Source organism: Mastigoproctus giganteus, chromosome 12, assembly GCF_048544385.1.
Source record: "Mastigoproctus giganteus isolate SK-2022 chromosome 12, ASM4854438v1, whole genome shotgun sequence".
Classification (NCBI taxonomy): Eukaryota; Metazoa; Arthropoda; class Arachnida; order Uropygi; family Thelyphonidae; genus Mastigoproctus; species Mastigoproctus giganteus.
In genome coordinates, this window is record NC_143586.1 from 35,265,782 (window position 1) to 35,285,761 (window position 19,980).

General features: G+C 36.8%; 1 protein-coding gene across 2 annotated transcripts in view; it reads right to left on the minus strand.

The window, feature by feature from the left end:
- The window catches only part of LOC150076877 (protein phosphatase 1 regulatory subunit 21), a 371,714-nt gene that overhangs the window by 141,684 nt on the left and 210,050 nt on the right, over positions 1 to 19,980 (minus strand). For both annotated transcript variants that reach the window (XM_090386067.1, XM_090386066.1), the window contains 2 exons: positions 10,544 to 10,680; positions 6,109 to 6,195 (listed from right to left, as the gene is read on the minus strand). In XM_090386067.1, the coding sequence (XP_090242193.1) occupies positions 6,109 to 6,195; positions 10,544 to 10,680 (224 nt within the window). The remainder of the gene's footprint in view (positions 1 to 6,108; positions 6,196 to 10,543; positions 10,681 to 19,980) is intronic.

The following is a 19,980-nucleotide window of genomic DNA, read 5'->3' on the forward strand; positions in this document are numbered from 1 at the left end:
TGGATGTCACATTTGGTCAACAGTGGATCAGACGTGGTGGTCCCGTGCGTTGGCCTGCTCGGTCACCCGACCTATCATGTCTTGATTTTTATTTCTGGGGTCATATGAAATCGCTAGTTTATGACACCCCTGTTGACAATGCTGAGGAGCTGGTTGCAAGAATCGCAGTAGCTGCCGAAGAAATTCGAAATTCGCCTGGAGTATTCCAGAATGTTCGGATATCCATGCGTCGGAGATGTGAGGCGTGCATTGTAGCCCGTGGAAGAAACTTCGAACACTTACTTTAATCCATGTACATTTTGCTTCTTTTCATGTATTATTAAAACGATTTCTCACTTACGGTCTCTTTTCTTTTTATGGTGCTTCTGTGTACAACACCGCTTCAGGAAAGCATTTCCGACCCCACATTGCTATATGATTTCGAGTTGTCAGGATGTACCCTACCCCTTCTTAGTTGTTGTTGTTGTTGTTGTTTTGGTTTTTAGGAGCATTAGCAACTAAGGCCATATTGCTCCAGGATATGCGGTGGTCATTCCTTAACCTTTCCACATCCTCCGTATTTGGTGGTGACGGGCTCGAACCCCGGTCTAATCAAGAAGCGTGTGCTACGCGCTGCTGCTCCTTCCCACCTGGCTACGGAGGCGCCTCACCCCCCTCTTAGAAGTTCTGAAACGTTTAACTGAAACACCCTGTATAATATTTAACTTAACTGAATTCTGCATTGGATATTATCTTCAATAAAATTAGTTAAAGTCTTTCCATTTCAATCCTAATAGCCGGCTTAGCCCTAGTTGCTTGCGGTGGAACAGCTATCTTTCCCGCTGCTGCTAAAATTAATTCTTTATTTTTTTATAATTGTTCTTACAGTTAAACTTGCAAGTCCTAAATTATGGCACACATCTGCTTGTCATTGACCGGATTCAATTTGCTTCAAAACATCTAATTTAATTTTCAAATTCAGTCTTTTTCTTACATTTATAGCCTTCATACTGTGCCCAGACATTGTTGCATTTTCATTCTTATCGGCTATTATTAATGTTGGTTGCATTAATTACAATACAATGTTCGAGTAAACTGTCCGTTACGCACGATGTCTAATACTGTACTGAGTGATGACTAGTCTTCGGATAAATGCATATAACGCTAATATTACAAGCAATATGATCATTTTCTAAAATGTTGATCTCGGAACTACATAACAAGTCATTGTACTGAAATTAATTTAGCGTGCGAGAAAATTTCACTGAGTGCGGGAAAATTTCTCAAGTCGGCATGGGAAACGTTTTAATGCTGTTTTTCTATTCATTTTCAAGCTATCGACTCCATCAAATGAAACGATTTCGTTAAATATGCCAAAAATGGAATCTGTAAAGAGCGTTATAGTGATCTGTGACAGCGTTATAGTCAGATATAGGTTATAATATAAGAACAGCATCATAACGAATCAGCGTAAAGCGAACCGCATTATAACGGGGGCCTGCTGTAATGCAATGTTAATTATGACTTTTTAAAAAACAGTCAATTAGCATTTATACTTACTGCAAATTTGTTAATGATTTGCTGCAGTTTTATTTACTTTTTGAATAATCCAGTACCATTAAAATATCTTTGAAAAGAAAATCCAGTATCACTCATGCTTGTAAGCACTAATTTACTTTCCATGCATATGAAATATAAAACATTGTAGATTGAGTCATACATAGCCACCTGTGGGTGCATGTAACAATACTTAATTTGAAAATCGAAAATGAGAAAAAAATGTGAAAATGGGTGAATACAGTAACAATTTCAATGTAGTTTAGTAAATCTACAATTTTATTGGTTATCTATATCTTTATTTTGGATAAATATATGGCTTTACAGAGGTAATTTACTAATATTGTGCTGAAAGGCAGTTATTTTGTTTTAAGAGAAATCTTTTATCAGTCCAAAGAAAGCAGATGTTCTATCTATTACAAGCTAATATTTACTATAAATAAATTATATCATAACACACTCAATACAAGTGGGCGTCTGCTCTTGTCTTTTTGCTAACAAAAGTGGAATCAAATTGAGTTGTCAGTCAGCTGCAATACCCCATCTGTGAAGTTGCACATTCTGAAATGCCTTCTTGAAAAGCCACTATTGTACTAGGTTGTTATTTGATTGACTGTAGTCCTTCTGTTACCCTGCACAAGTCTTGTCAGTCTCTTACATCAAGCTCTTTCTGACCACAGAATCGCCACTGGCTGAATGTTATTTGATTACTGGATGTTATATATCAATCCTGATACATAAAAGACACAACACAGTTGTAGATGAAAACCCCAGAAGGGCTGCAGTTCCTGAGGTGCTCATATACTCTGGTGTACCTGTTAGCATCACTTAAATAATTCATATTTCCCATTCTTGCACTGAATTGCACACATATGGCATGCCTACATATCTTCCTGTTTTATATATTGCATGGTATGTACACATGAAGCTGTCACTAAAAAGGTGAGCACTCCATTCTATGAAAAGGGTAAATGTAAATTGACCCTAATAAAAAAGTGACCACAGAATGTAAATCTTTATCTTTAAATGCAAAAGAGGTGGAAGTATGGATGAACAGAAGTTGGACAACAGCTTCAGTCAGAAAACAGAAGCTTCACCGACTATTTGAGCAAGAAGCTAGCTTAATCTCAGCCTTTTCAAAATAAGAGCTTGGATTTATTAATAACTTGTTTACAACTGTTATATGCTTTAGTGTAGGAAAAAAATGAAGCTGGAGACTTGGATATATGCCAACTGCAATATCCTAAGTTCTTATCGTGAATAGTCCCAGCACAGAAAACTGAGGCTTAGATGAAGAATGACATTTTAAAGTGGAATGAGAAATATAAGAGTTTATTCTTACAAAAATAATTTCACTGACATGATCTGAGTAAATATTAAGGTTGGAAGATTTAAAACAGTAGTCCAACCAAGAAAAGAAAAAAACATAAATGCAAATCACTCCATTTCACAGTAGATGATCTTAGATACAACTAATATGAACTGTATAATTCAAAGGGTTGTTGGTGTGGAAAAGGTCAGAAATGTTAGGTGTATGGTTAGAATTGTCTGGCATTCTAGTAGGTAAAGAACAAGTTGGGTAAGGTCATAAGTAACAGCAAAAGTTTCAGTATCTTCACCCTGGAGTAATGAATATTAAAATCACCAACAACGCTATTTCACTATTAGGAACGTTAGATTATACTAAGTTAAGTTCAAAGAAAGTCAAAAAGTTCTAAGTGATTTGTAGATTTTGATAATAATAAAGGCAACAGATTAATTTGACAGAATGGGATAAATTATTAAGATTCTATCGGGGAAAAATAAGTGGACTCAGGAGATTGTAAGTGGGAAAAGACATCATTGAGATTGGAACTGAGACCACGTATTTGTAAAACAAATAAAGATTTTTGGAGGGTTAGATCTTTTGCAGGCATCTACTACTAATTTTGTCCCTCAGCTATGTGTTTCAATGTAGCCTAAACTGTCCCCCCCAACATGCACACTATTTTAATCCTCTCCAAATAATCTGCACGTGTGTGGGGACAGGTCCAAGAAACTTTATACACGTTAGTTACTTTAATAATTAAGCACTATGTTACAATCTCTATGTAGTCCCATAAAAATGCTTCATGAACCCTCTCATGGCAGAATAGAGGCAATGAGATTATATATGAGCTGGATGCTTCTTTAGAGTGTTGCCAATTGGTTTCACCTGGTGAACTATTTAACAGCTGGCTTACAAAAACTGTTTTAAAGCTGTACTAAATACAAGGAATACTCACCATGATGTCCACCATAACTACAAATGATAACACATACTGAACAACAGAAGAGAAGAGATGCCAGAGCTTTTCTCTGGAGACCAAACATGCCTTTCACCACTTCAATCCTCTAATAAGCAAAGTGGTGACATTGCACCAGATGATGAGTCATCTACTACTTATGTCACCTTGTGACACAGAGGGTTGTCCATTCCTCGTGGTGTAAGGACCACAACTCAACCCCCTTCCATTTATATTAGTTTTCACCTAGGTGAAAACTAATATAAATGGGGGGGTTGAGATGTGGCATGCAGCCTACAGAGGAAACACTGTTGAGGAAACAATATAAAGAATCAAAATTAGCAGAGCACAGATAAAGATGTGCTCAAGCATAAAGCAATATGATTTTTTATAACAGTGCAGGAAAGCTTTTTTGAAAATCTAAAAATAAAAGAAATCTCTTACATTAAGAAATTAACTATGTGGCATTAAATATAAACAAATAGAGAAATATAGTAGAACTATGAAATGGGCTTTTCAACAAAAAGGTTAAGTACAGATTAACTGAAGGGGGAACAAAGTGGATAAGCACTGGATTAGAAAATCTTCTAATAACATCATGATATTAGCATTAGCAAAAAAAAAAAAAAAAAAAGGGTATATTTGAATTCCTTGTCCTCACTTATTGTACATATACAAAGGGTACTAGGAAAGTTTTGCAATACAGCTTTGTTTATTTAATCTTTTCAAAGTAATTTCCTCTACATTCAATATATCTCTTCTCCATCCTCCGAAACCAATCTTTAAACCAGTTCTGCCAAGTTTCACTAGGGAGTAAAGCACACTCGTTGTTCCAAGCCCGCAGAAGGTCCTCATCACTGGAAAACCGCCTCCCTTTTAGCTTCATTTTCACATGCGGGAACAGTGCAAAGTCGCAGGGAGCAAGGTCTGGCCTGTAGGGAGGGTGCTCGAGAAGTTTCAGTCCTGTCGTCAAATATTCGGTGCAGGCTTTGGCGCGGTGAGCTGCAGCATTATCGTGATGGAGGTACCAGGTGTCCATTCTTGACTTTGGCCGCAGGTTCTTCATAGATCCAGTGACTTTAGGCAGGCATTGTTCAGTATACCACTTAGCTGTGACTGTCTTCTGCATGTCCAAAACGACACATTCCACAATTCCACTCGATTTGAAAAATACAGCTATCATTTTCTTCTTTACAGATTGGGATTTTCTGACAATTACGGGTGTGTCGTCATCATCAAAGACCCAAACTTTGTTTTGAGCCTTGGTCGGCAGATCGTAATAGTACAGCCAAGTCTCGTCACCTGTCACGATGTTGTTCACATACCGAGATTGTCCCTTATCAAACTTTTTTAACATCTCCCGGCACCAAGTCACACGTCGTGTCATCTGCTCTTCAGTCAGTTGATGCGGCACCCAGAGAGAACAAAGTTTCTTCACGTGCAAATGATCTTGCAGGATCGAACGAATTGCTGGTGCATTTAGGCCCAACGTATCCTCTATCTGTTGGTAGGTCACTCGCCTGTTTTCATCAAGCATTTTCCTCACAGCAGTAACGTTTCCCTCCGTAACTGACGTTCGTGGCCTTCCCGGCCTCTCAGAATCCTCCAGAGTGAAATTTCCCCTTTGGAATTCTCTATACCACCTGAATATCGTTGTACGATGTGGACAATCATCATCTAGTGCAAGAGTCATTTCTTCTAAGCACTGGTCTATGGTTAAACCACACACGAAATTATACTGCAAAACTGTCCTTATCTCATTTCGTGACCACGATGCCATCGCAAGCACTTTACACTCTCACTACTAATGAACAACTGAGCCCATCGACTTGGCGCGGCGGCTACTATGCACGTATGAACATGTCACAACATGCAGCAAAAAGCAGCTTCCTGTGATTCATTGTTGCGTCATATTGCAAAACTTTCCTAGTACCCTTTGTAAAGAACCTGCTTTGTAAGTTAAAGTTACAAAAAGTTACATGTTACAAAATGCTTTGTAACATGATGGGTAATTAAAGTGGCTAACATGGTGTACAGGGTTTGCAATTGCTTATTTTCCTGAAGTAAATGTCTTATTTAAAGAAATTAAAGATAAAAATTCAGCTCTTGAATTCTAATGGTAAAAATTCTATTCTCACATAAACACATAACATTGTAAAAAAACTCTCACATAACATTGTAAAAAAAATATTAAGCTGAGAAAAAAATAAAAAGAAAAAAAATGTTTCACTGCTATTATATAACTTTTAACCTTAAACTATATGGGGCTTTAATAGGCCTTTTCTCCAATTAGATAATTAATGCTTACCTTCAAAACAATTTCTGAGATAAACAATAGCTTGTATTAACTTGTTGGCTATAACTGATAATCTAATACTGTTACCGTCTACACAATCTGAAAAATAAATAATAAAATGTATAAAAATAAACAAGCATTTTAATGAGTGCAATAAGAATGCACCCAATACTTATATCTGGTCAAAGAAGCATAACTGTTTTAACTTGCCCTAATACAATACATTTTCAAAATAGAAGTACAATCCTTACCAAAATATTTCTATAACAGGTTTTCAAATGATTTATTTGGAAAAAAAAAAATTATGTTTTATATATAATTTGTTTAATAATAACCTGATTAAAATGGGGGAAAAAAAAAAAAAGTTTAAATTAATATACCTATACTATACAAAAATCTTTACATCTCATATAGGAATATATGGTTTGAATACCTTAGCATAGTTTTGCTATCTTTAAATTCTTTACACTTTCCTTCTGTTCCTGAAGGGCCACAATAACAAGAAAGAATTATGGCAAATAAAATTGCATTCTTCTAAAACTGAAATAAAATGGTTATCATTTTTATACCTGTTACAAATCTCTTGAAGTATGAGAAAACAATTAAAAAACACTAAATGATATTGTTTTACAACTTGGAATATGTTTCACAGAAAAGAATCTTCAAATGAGATAATTGAATAAGCAGAACTATGTAATTTAATTAGAGCACAACTATTAAAATAGAATGAATGCCACCACAGCTTAAATATGTACAAGAAAATATAACAAGAAATAGAATTCTGAACAATGTATATAGTGTGGTGGTGTTCAGTTTTTAACACTTTTTTGCTTTGATATGAGTTATATGTGATAGTTGCTACAGAAATATCATGAAACTGGAATACCATATTATAATATATGAACTGTATAGTCAAAAAATATTTGTTCCATATCCTTCCTTTTCGTTTTTTGCTTGAAACCTCTTGGGATAACTACAAAGTGTAGTTTTAGCCAGAGTAATGAATTAGTAATCAAAGACTATTTACTTGTATACCAAATAAAAACACTGTGGGCCATTTGTCAGACTAGTGTACTTCCCACTTTCTGAGATATGAATAAGTTAATTAAGGAAGATATCAATCAGAGCACATCTGTTGATACATGGATTTTCCAAGGTTACATACTTTCCAATACAGTCAAAGCTCCTTATAGCTAACCCCTCTTTTTAATGTCTCACACATTATAACAACCTATGTGGTTAACGCCAATTTCTCATTAACCTACATGCTATTTTATAAACAACAGATATAATGACCATTTTCTCATTCCCCTGTGGGGTCATTATATATAGCTTTGACTGTATTACATACCTAAATTCTATCAAAATTTTGTGCTAAATTTCAATATATATCAAAACAAGAATGTTTCATATTAACTCATGTGGCTTTTTAAATATCATCACCAGTTTGTTTGTGAACAATAGGAGAGATTAGTTCAATGAAATTTCTATTTATAATAGTAAATAATACATAAAACAATATGTGGAGACAGCCTACCTCACAACAATCTCTTCTGAATACTTTTAAAATAATATGAATGGTAACTGACTCTCATATATTTATTATATAAATTACTTGTAATCAAAATTGAAATTTTATAATTACCCAGGTATATTATTAATAATTAAAATAAGAAAAATTTGTATCAATATATAATTAACTTATATTGCTCTAAAATATGCATATCACATCCCAGATAACTAGTTATTCTAATTCTTTAGGATAAGTGTGCACACTCCATATATCACAGTCAACCTTAAAATTCTATTTTAAATCAACAAAAGGACAACATACCCTTTGCTATATTCGACTCGCTCAGATCCTTATTACAGAAAATGCAGAAAGTTTATTTAATTATCTGAAGCCTCATACAGATGAAGCTATTTGTTATTTGGTTTTTTTTTTAGGAGCATTAGCAACTAAGACCATATTGCCCCGGGTATATGCGGTGGTCATTCCCTGACCTTTCCGCATCCTCCGTATTTGGTGGTCACAGGCTCGAACTCCGGTCTAATCAAGAAGTGTGTGCTATGTACTGCTGCTCTTGCTCACCTGGCTACGGAGGCGCCTTACAGATGAAGCAGCAATGAATAAAGTCTGCAGCCAGATGAGGTTAGTTTGACAAGTTTAAAAAGCATAACAAAATTCCCAGTGCTATTCACTGGAAAAGCTGCAAGAGCTGAGACCCAGAGGGCAATTCAATTTACTGAAGTGTTCTAAGCTATTGTTTAAGGTAGAAATTACCCTCTCTACCTTCCTTTGTGAAAGGTAGAAATTACCTTCCACAAAATCCCATCTCATGGGATTTTGTGGAAGAGAATGCCCTTCAGAACATTTATCGCTCAAGAAGAGAAGCGTGCATCAGGTTTTCAGGTCACTAAAGATTGCCTTACTTCTTGGCAGTAAACCTGTGGCAGCACAATACATTGCCATCTGCTACACATTTGGAGAGATCTGGGTTCAATTCCTATTGACAACTGGAGGAATTGCTGAAGTCCTCTTCATTCAGCACCTGTAGTTAGCCAATCGCAGGTAGAGGATGAATGATTTTCCCTGAGTTATTCTAGGTTTTTTAACCCACACAAATGCAAATGGCCTGTGAACACACTTTCCACAGCCATAGAGGACTGTAATATCAATATTATTTTATTTTTTTACCTCTTTTAAGAGACCTTGTTAAAATCCCTTTTTGTTTACCATTTTAAGATGCTATGAGAGACAAAAGGATATTCAAAAACCTGTTATTTGGAAATGCCTGTGCTACAAAGGACGTCTTAGTGAATGTTTGAGAACTATTTTAGTCCAATGGTAGAGCACTATGGCTTCTCCATCAGTACTGAACCAATGGTTCAGTACTGATGGAGTGTGATGGGTGTTGCTGCCATTAGACAGTGCCTCTGCCCATTCTGCAACCTTGCCATTCATACTTTCATGTCAGTAAAAGTTGTGTTTATTCCACAAAATACAACTTCCCTCCTGCAGCCTATAGACCAAGATACTATTGCTTCAAACAAGGGTTATTACCTGAGATGTATATTCTACCAGCAGAATGATGCTAATAATGATGGGAGCAATAGGTCAATTGAACACTAACAGAAGTTCAGTATACAAGCAACTGACAATGTCAATGAGGTATGGAAGGAATTTAAACCAGTCTGTTTGGACTGTCCAGAGCAGGGGTTAAAGGGTGTGGCCTGAGGCCATCAGTAGCACTGTAGGTTTCATACTCATCATTTCAGTGATCTAATAATATCATCCAGATGGCACAAACTACAAGATTTAAAAGTTGGTGCCAAAGATGCTTATCACTGCAATAAATGAAGAGCTGCAATAACTGATTGAGCAGTACACTGAAGAACTGGCCAATAGCACTAACGGTCCACACAAGAAAACTTTTACAATAAGATTTTTGTCTGAGATCATCAAGGATCACTGAATAATGAAAACTATCTCAAAGAATGATCCATGCAGTTCTCTCATAAGGCATGTTTTGTAAACCAACTCCTGCTATAGCATGAATCTCCCTCTATAGAATCCGGTCATGGAGAGGAATTTGTGAGAGGAGTTAAGAGAAAATAATCTTCATTCAAATGTTCTTTTAGGGATGAGGACCCCTACATACCATTACTGTATGTAGGGGTCCTCATCTCTTTTATTATACACACACCTCCCATCAGCAAATAAACGCTTTTTTTGTCAATAAAATTCATGCTCCAGCAAAATTTAGCAGTCAATGTTCAAATACATACTGTATTTAATGTTTTTTACTATGAATTTATTAATCATATAGAATGCATGTATTTCAAAAGGTATCATCCTGTTTGTTAGTGAAATAACAAATCAACATATTTCTCTATCAGTTTATGTTCCGTATTTTAATCTATAATACTTTTACTACAGATATACATAAACTAAAATTAATTGTCAATCCACTTAAATGGATTGATATATAATATGCCACTTATTGTGAAGAACTAGAACCAGTTCCTTTGTTCTCTGTTAAAGCTACACTGGTAATGAAGTATGGCATTAGAGCAAATGCTCTTCATTAATTGATGTTACTATAATGATACTTGTTAAAATCAAATAAATTGAAAATTAAAGTTTATAAAAATTCAACAAAAACCCAAACAAGTAGTCCCATCTTTTCACTCTATCCCTTCCTGATAGAAAACTGACATTAGCACTGAATTTAAAATAGAATTAACGAGAATTCAAAAAAAAAAAAAAAAAGGAAGGAATTAAATCCAAGAAAATTTAACCACTTCTAACAAAAGTAACAGCAAGTAAAAATTTAAGGTAAAAAAAAAAAAACTTAATAAAATTTTACATCCTTAAAATTGAAGCAAATGAAATAACAATAATGATAGTTAAAATAGTAAATAAACAAACAATAATAAAATTTACATGGTTCTACTAAAAGCTGAAGGTTCCTCTCCATTCTACTAAATCCTGATGTGAGCCGAAGAGCAATAGACTGCAATTTCTGGTGAGTTTCTTCCAATCGAGGAATACTTCCTTTCACTCTACTTTCTGCCTGAATGCTAAAATGGACATAAGAAAATATTGTGTATGTTCTGTACATTATTTTGGCAACTAGTTTATTTTAATAAATGAAACTTTGTACTTAAATCACTTAGGCAGTCATTTTGGAGAATAATAAAATAGCTTAATAATATTTAATACTGTTCATTATATAAAGAATTTTGTAAAAAAAAGCCCATTATATAAAGCTAAGCATAATTCACAAAACTAACTAAATTTTACATATACAAAAAGAAAAAGGAAGCAGCAAGAAAGTAAGCAAATGCAAAAGGCAGCATTTTATGATTTATAATTTTATTTTCATCATTTATCACTTTATTTTCCTCAGCAATGCAAAGAAAATAAAATGAGAATAAATAAATAATAGAAAAAAAAAAGAAAAAAAAAGAAAAAAAGAGTATAAATAGTTAATAGACAAAAGAGGGAGAAAAAAGGGTGGATTTAATATAATAAATATAAATTTAATCAAGAAGGAATATAGCTGTATAATACATTTAATTAAGAAGGGGCATTGCTGTACAACTCAAACCCGGTGTTGTTCTCAAGCATCAACTGCCGGAATTGCAAGCAATAATGGCAATGCAATAACATCCCTATTTCTGATGTAAAATACATGCCAATAAAGGCACAGACAAAGCATAAGCAAAAGTTTAGTTAAAGATTTTGTAAATATTAAAAAACTAAATTAAACAGAAGTAGTAGAAGAAGGGGGGATGATTTATATGGATAGTAAGCAAGTAGTTTACAGCTGACACGATACAGCAAGTAAATATATATGGAAGGAGAACAAGAAGAGAACTTACCAAAATTGAAAAGGCACGAAGAATAAATAAACACTAGAAAACTCAAAATATAGAGCATAAACCAGTGTATTTGGTAGTAATGACAAATGATGCAAGAAAGCAAGCTTATATAGATAAGCCAAAAGAAACAAAAAACAGTTCACTCAGCCATATTCTCCAAGAATTTATCTAGTTCTCAGTTGAATTTATACAACCCATCCACTTCCACAACAACAGATGGAAGCTTGTTCAAACAATAAACCACCCGCTGGCTGAAGGCAAACTTCCATACATCTATACTGCAACCATCCTTACTCAACTTGAATTTATACTCCCTCATGGGTGCAGTCTCAGCAAATGGAAGAATACAATTAACATTCAGTGTACTCAATACAGTCAAGGCTTTAAACACCTCAATCAGATCTCCCTGCAGATGCCTGGTCTCGAGATGCAGAAATTTGCAAAACTGAAACCTTTTTTAGGTAAGAGCAACCTCTTGTTCCCTTCACCAATCTGGTTGCCCTTCTCTTCACTCGTTCCAGAAGATCTACACTGTTCCTAAAGTAAGGTCTCCAGACCTGACTAAGTACTCAAGGTGATGCCTAACCATGACTTTATACAAAGAGATAATCACCTCCTTATCCCTGCTAGCAAAGTTTCTGAATATTATTGACAAAACCTTGTGAGCTGTCCTGACAGCATGTTTCCACTGCTCACATAATTCCATGTCTGACTACACAATTAACCCCAGATAGTCCTCATTCTACACTACCCTGAATGTAGTGTAGACACAGTTGATAAGTTACTCTGAAATATCAACACAGTTGATAAGTTACTTTGGGGTTACTGCCACCCATGTGCAGGACCTTGCATTAGTCGATGTTAAATTTCAACTGTCATTTCTCAGCCCATTGACTCAATTATCATAGATCTTGTTGCAGTAGCTCATCCTGACAAGTCATTAACCACCCTGCCAACCTTTGTATCATCTGCAAACTCAGACATTAAGCCTGATATACCTTCATCAATATCACTGATAAATAATGAAAACAACAATGGATCCAGCACTGAGCCCTGGGGAACTCCACTAATAAAATTAGTCCATAAAGAGCAGTGCCACTGATAACCACTCTGTCTTCTTCTTCCCTTAACCATCCCTTTATCCATAGCAGTAAATTTCCCTTAATGCCACATTGCTACAGTTTGTACAGCAGCCTTTTATGTGCAACAGTATCAAAAGCTTTCTTTAAATCTAATTATATGATGTCAAAATTATTTCCTAATCCAGTTTCTTGGTCACTGCATCAAAGTAACCTAGAAGATTGGTTAGACAAGACCACTCCTTGAAAATTCCATGCTGAGATTACAGTATAATTTTAGTTACAGTCCAAATGATCCTGCATTACTTCTTTAACCAGTGATTCCATTATTTTCCCTGAAACAGACGTTACACTAACAAGTCTGTAATTACTCACGTTACCTTTTGATCCCCCTTTATGAATTGGGGATATATTTGCACTTGTCCAGTCCATAGGAGTCTCTCCTGAATCCAAAGTAATAATTAATTAAAAGTAATTATGGCTCAGGGTTTGACTACCTCCTTTGCAGCCTCCCATAATATAATTGGATAAATTCCATTTGTCCCAGATGGGTGCCTTTTTTATGTTCATCCTCAACAATTTCTCCTTTATTCTCCTTGCAGTTATCACAAAGTCATTTGGCTGACTTTGTAATAGAATTTGATTAACTACTGCGATCCCCTACCCTAAAGAATTTTTCATGTGTGAATGTAGATGCAAAACACCCATTCAAATTGTGTGCAACTTGAGCAGGGACATTAGCATTTTTTTTTTTTTTTTTTATGAGAACCCCAAACACGAGAGGTATTATAACCTATAGTACTTAGTACCGTGCTTGGGTTGGAGGTTGAGAAGACGAAAGAAGATATTTGTTGATATTGGACTTGAACTTCTGTAGATTGTAATTTTCAGGAAATACGTATGAAGGAAGGTTGTTCCAGAAAACGGCAGTTGAATGAATAAATGAGGAAGACGAAAAGTTGGTTCTGTGGGTTTGACGTTAGACAGTAAATGGATGTTGGCTGGTGGCGGCACGTGTTTGGACTGTTTTGAAAGAGAGAGCGGGAATTATAGAAGCCAATTCAGAAGAACAGTGCCCATGGAAGTATCTATAGAAGAGGCATGCAGCAGAAACAGTGCGTCTATGAGACAGCGAGTGGAGAGACTCTGTTAGAGATGAATCATTAATTAACCTAACTGCCCTCTTCTGAATGGAATCAAGAAGCCTGAGAGAGGTTTTGGGGGCACCACCCCAGATGTGGGAACAATATTCCATGGCAGGGCGGATTTGCGATTTATACAGAGTGAGCAGCTGTTTGGGAGAAAAGTAACGCCGAGAGCGAAAGAGAAAACCAAGTTTTTTAGATGCAGAGGAAGCAATATTTGTAATGTGCTTGTGCCAAGAGAGATTAGAAGTCAGGGTAATCCCCAAAAGAGATATATCATTTTGCCTAGAAATCGGAGTGTCACTAAAGATAAGCATAGGAGCAGAAGAATCCTTTTTGCGAGATATAAGACAAGATTGAGTTTTAGAAGGGTTGAAATCAACTAAGTTGTCTTTGCCCCACTGGAGAATTACCTGAAGATCGGCATTTAAGGAATTGGCAGCAAATTTTCGAGAACTTGAAGCTGATTGAGCTGGACAAGGTTTCTCAAAATGGAAAGTTGAATGCAATGTGCTATCATCGGCAAAACTATGGATAGGATTTCCAGTCAATGGAAGAAGGTCATTGATATACAAGAGGAAAAGAGTGGGGGAAAGAACTGAACCTTGGGGGACACCGGCATTAGTGGAGAAGTTAGAAGACAGATAGCCATCTACCATCACCCTCAGTGAGCGATCAGAGAGAAAACTGGATAACCAATTACTAAAAACAGTTGGCAAACCATAAGATGGAAGCTTGTTTAGAAGACCTTTATGCCAAACACGATCAAAAGCCTTTGAGATGTCAAGAGCAACTACTTGTGTTTCACCGAACCTTTCCATTGAATTAGTCCATAAATGGGTAACATAAGCCAGAATATCACCAGTGGATCGACACTGACGGAATCCATACTGGTAATCGTTGATCAGACAGAAGGTTTCTAGGTAGTTTAAGAGTTGGCGGTTAATTGATTTCTCCATTACTTTAGAAAGAGTAGAAGTAATTACAATGGGACGATAATTGGATGGGAGGGATTTGTCACCCTTTTTAGGAACTGGCTGGATATGAGCAAATTTCCAAGTAGAAGGAAAAACACCTTTGGAATAAGAAAGTGAAAAAAGGCGGCAAAGAATAGGAGTAAGTTCAGGAGCACAGGTTTTGAGAACAAGTGGAGAAATACCATCAGGACCTGGAGCTTTCTTAGCATCAAGATTCATCAAAATCCTTCTGATATCCTTTTGACGGAAGACCACAGGAGGCATTGAATGGAGCGTGTTAGGAATGGTGGGGGGTGTTTTACCAAGATCATTAATACATGAGCACAAAGAAAAATGGGATGCTAGCAGGTCAGCTTTATCCTTGGCTGAAGTGTCAACAGAACCATCTGGTTTGGACAGAGGTGGGAGCAGAGATGGGCAAAAGTTGCGGCCAATAGCTTTGGCAAGAGACCAGAATGCTCGGCTACCATTAGGGCAAGAAGCAAGTTTTCTACTCTTAGCCTGTTCAAACTATAGTTTGGACTGATTAATAACTGCTTTACAATTGTTGCAAGCTATGGTGTAGGCAGAAAATGAAACTGAAGAATTAGAAACAAGCCAATTACGATATGCAACGTTCTTCTCTTGGACAGCCTTAGCACATTTATTGGAAAACCAAGGTTTAGATAAAGGACGAGATTTTAAAGTGGAGTGTGGGATAAAGGATTCCATTCCTGCAAGAATAATTTCACTGACACGATCTGAGCAAACGTTGACATCAGAAGTTTTGAAACAGTAATCAGACCAAGGAAAAGAAGAAAAGAAGTCTCGCAGGTCATCCCATTTTGCATTCTTGTAATGCCAAACAATACGAGGTTGGGAATAGCCATGAGATAAAGGTTCCATTGGAGAAGAGGCAATCACCAAGTTGTGATCTGAAGTGCCTAAAGGACCTCTCACTTCAACCTTGTACTTAGAAGGGTTGTTTGTGAGAAAAAGATCAAGCGTATTGGCTGTATGATTAGGATTGTCCGGTATTCTTGTAGGTAAATGAACAATCTGTGCTAGGTCATTAGTAATTGCAAAAGCCTCAGCATCTCGACCTGCTGGGTCGGTGTGACTAGAAAACGGAAGCCAGCTGGAGTCATGAACGTTAAAATCACCAAGGAAAATTACCTCACTGTTAGGAAAGTTGGACTGGAGAAAGTCAAGTTGCAAAGAGAGGAAGTCAAAGAGCTCCAAGTGATTAGTGGAGTTGGGAGAACGGTAGAGACAGATGAATTTTACACAATGAGGTAGAGAGATTTTAAGCCAGAGAAGACAAAGAGAGGAGATTCCAAATTGCCAAGTCTCTGACAGGGAATATCAGAACGGAGATATGCACAAGTACCACCTTTGAGGCGAAAGGAATCATACAGCAAATAATTTGGACATCTGAGATGAGCAGTAGTTGAATCAACTGATAACTGAGATTCAGTCAGAAAAAGTACATGGGGTTTGGAAGACTGCAAGTGGAAATGGACATCGTTGAGATTAGAACTGAGACCACGTATATTTGTGAAATGAATTAGGAAGTCTTTGGGAGGTTTAGATCTTTTCGCAGATAAGCTTGCTCTATTATTTTGACAATTCATGGTGTATTCAATAGTAAGAAAAAGTGGGTGGGACATGCTCTATGAAGTAATGAAATTTTTGGATATGGCGTACATGTGGTAAGAATATACCCAGATCCTTGACATAACGTGGCCTCGACAATGCTCCCCGCATACACACTACTCGGACTCCCTCCAGTCACTATCTGGCAGAGTAGGGGTAGCAAGATTATACACTAGCTGATCCGGAAGCTTCCTAGAGAGTTACCAATAGGTTCAGTCCGGTGTACTAACTAGCGGCCGGCCTGCGAACACCGTTTTAGAGCTGTACCCTCGAAATGTAAGGAATATTGGATCTCGCCACGACATTCATCATAACCTCAAAAATCATCAATCATACTGCATGATGGAAGAGATAGGGAAGGGTTGGCCGGAACTTAGCTCTAGAGACTAAACATGGGGTCCACCACTTCAAGCCTCCAATAAGCAAAGTGGTGGTATTTCAAAGGTTGATGAGAGTCATCTACCACCTAGTACTGCCTGGTAACATAGAGGGGCGGCGTTCCTCCATGTGGTGTGGGCACCACACCTCGACCCCTGCTTACGTTGGTTCACACCTGGGTGGTCACCCACCATGTACTTGTGCATGAAGGTTAATACCCAGCATTAATACAGGCATATGATGCAAGAAAGCAAGCTTATACAGCATCAGCCAAAAAAAACAAAAAACTTTCCCATTTCACCACACAAAGCGTAGTACCACACAGTTGATACATTACTCTGGGGTTACTGCTACTGATATACAGTATTTTACATTTGTTAATGTTAAACTTCAGTTGCCACCTCTCAGCCTATCTGCTCAACTTTTCTAGATCCTGTTACAGTAGCATATTGTCATTAACAACCCTGCCAACCTTCATATCACTGCAAACTTGGATATTAAGCCTGATATGTCTTCATCAATATCATTAATAAATACAGAAAATGACAATGGAGCCAAAGCCGAACTTTGGGGAACTCCACTAATAACATTAGTCAACGAAGAGCAGTGTCCATAGTTTAACACCCTCTGTCCCCAATCAATCATCCCTTTATCCCTAGCAGAAACTTGCCCTTAATGCCATACTGTTCAAATTTGTACAGTAGTCTTCCAGATGCAACAGCATCAAAAGCTTTCCTAAAATACAAGTAAAGGGTAAACTGCAGCCATTATCAACCCACCACAGGAGGGAAGCCTCCTCGGCAATTCATGTTGAGAGAAATGGACCATAGTCTGCCCCGGCTGATCTGCCAATCTGAACTGGATCAGCATGGCAGATTACGGTCTATTTCTCTTGACATGAATTGTTGAGGAGGCTTCCTCGTGTCACCTCTCTAACATGCTGCCACAGAAAACAAAATCTACAAAAGTCTTGCTAGTGTGTGAGTGACCAACCCACAAATTGCAGTCAACATCTGTAAAGTTAAAATTCTCCATTATGAGACATTTTGATTTGCTGGTCCGCTCTATTTCCCTATATAGCTGTTCAGTATACTGATCATAGTCTTTAGGCCTATAACACACTCCTACACTCAATTTTGTTATCTCAGTGCTTATATCATACCAAACTGACTCAACATTGCACTCGTCACCCAAGTCAACTGAGTGTAATGTGATGTCCAGCGATGCTCTCATAATCAGCCTTAATGGTTCAATGCATTCACTTGCCACCTTCCTTAAAATTATAGGGTATATGCCATCAATCCCAGGAGCCTTACTCGCCTGTGGGATAATAAGTTTTTTCGTTAAATGATTATGTGAAATTTCAATATCATTAATTGTAGATTTTTCAACATTACTCCCATAATTTCTCCTTGACACAAAGGGTTTATCTTCTGTAAATATTGATGCAAAGTAACTGTTGAGTTCACCTGCAACATCAGCTGGGGTGTCTAATACTATCCCATGTCATAAAGGGTCTGATCTGATTTGTCCTTCCCTTCTTTGCATTTATACATGAGGAGAATTACTCTTTGCCAGTGATTTCCCATAATCTGCCTTTGCCAGCCTAACCTTTTCTGTGGCACTATTACAGATCAATTTGTAGCTGTTATAGGCTTCCGTACTTTTTATTGTTCTGTAACTTTTCCGTGTTGTCTTTTTCTGCTTAAGTAATCTGGCAACTTCATTATTTATCCAACTTGGAATTATCTTCGTGGAGTATTTTTTTTAATGGTATATATGCATATATGGCTTCTGTGATTAATGTTTTAAAGGTATGCCATAATTCATTTGTATTTGTCTCTGTAAAATATCTACCAAGTTAATAGAGGACATGTAGCACCTTAAGCCATTGTAATTTCCTTTCCTGAAATTATAATCCATTCCTTTGGCTTAACTACTGCTACCTCTCTTTTTATTATCCAACGTAGGGAGGCTCTCAACACATACTCCCTTCTATCATGTCTGGGCAAGATTACAGACACTTTCGAATTTAATCCTAACTCGCAACTTTTTCCAACATTACCATCAGATCTTCTACTCTTAATATCATTAGTGCCAATAAGTACAACAATATCACCTTTCATGCCCTTAAAAGATTATATCTGCTCTGTAACGTCATCTTCTTTTGTCCCTGGCAGACATACTGTGGTCCTATTCCATCTATCCTTTTTTGCACAATATGTTTCCTGCTTCTCTTAATAAGAGAGTGACAATAACTACCTCCTGTGAGACCAGCTTGTTTGCCTCTAGTGTTGAGTTGGGCAGCTGAGAGCTTGATGAGACCACCATTTTAATTTTTTCAAGGTATTAACTTCTTCAAGCTCTCAATACACATCCATCAGAATGATGAGTTTGCATCAAATTTCCTTATACTCTATTTATCAAACACACAAAGATTTCCCTTGGCTGCATTATGTCCCATCTCATTTCAGATAGCCCACAAACATTGCACAAGCAGCACATTTCATAAGGTCATGATTCATAGAATCACCCCTTCAGTTCTCCCCTGAGGCATGGCATTCCCACCACTTTGAGCTTGCTGCTGTAGTCTTTTACTCTACTAGAGAGAGAGAAGTTGGTTGGTTGGTTTTGATTTTATTGGCGCACTAGCTACTAAGGCTATAATGCGCCAAGACCAGGTAATATATAAAAATTTAACATCTCAGTGACCTAATTAATTAGGCCACCATGTCCAGATCTAATAATAAATAATTAAAAAGATAAATCAATAAAAGATATAACAATAACATAAATTTTAAATACTATTAAAAATGTTTTTTATTGCTTTCAAAAGGCTAAAAATAGCAGACACAGTGTCACTGTCGGATAAAATCTGACTGAGTGTATACGGCTCAGTCAGATGATTAAAAGCGGTAAAACGGATATTGCTGAAATCTGGACATTCAACTAAAATGTGTCTAATAGATAAAATTGTGCCACAGGACTCACACATAGGAGGGTCATCAGCCCTCAGAGAGAGAGAGAGAGAAGATCATCCCCTAGATGACGAGTGGGACTACCAAATAGTGTGCTCTCTGAAAGACAGGATGTCTGAGGCAAGAGTAGTTGTGCATTGTGTCAGCTAGCTGGTCAACTTGGTTTCATCTGTTTTTCATTAGCTTTGATATTAGCTTTATAGAGTGGTTGAAAGGAATAACATTAAAATTAACTGAAGAACTAAAGGTGGAAAGATGTTTGTAGGAGCCTTCTAATAAATATTACAAACCAAAATAAAACAGG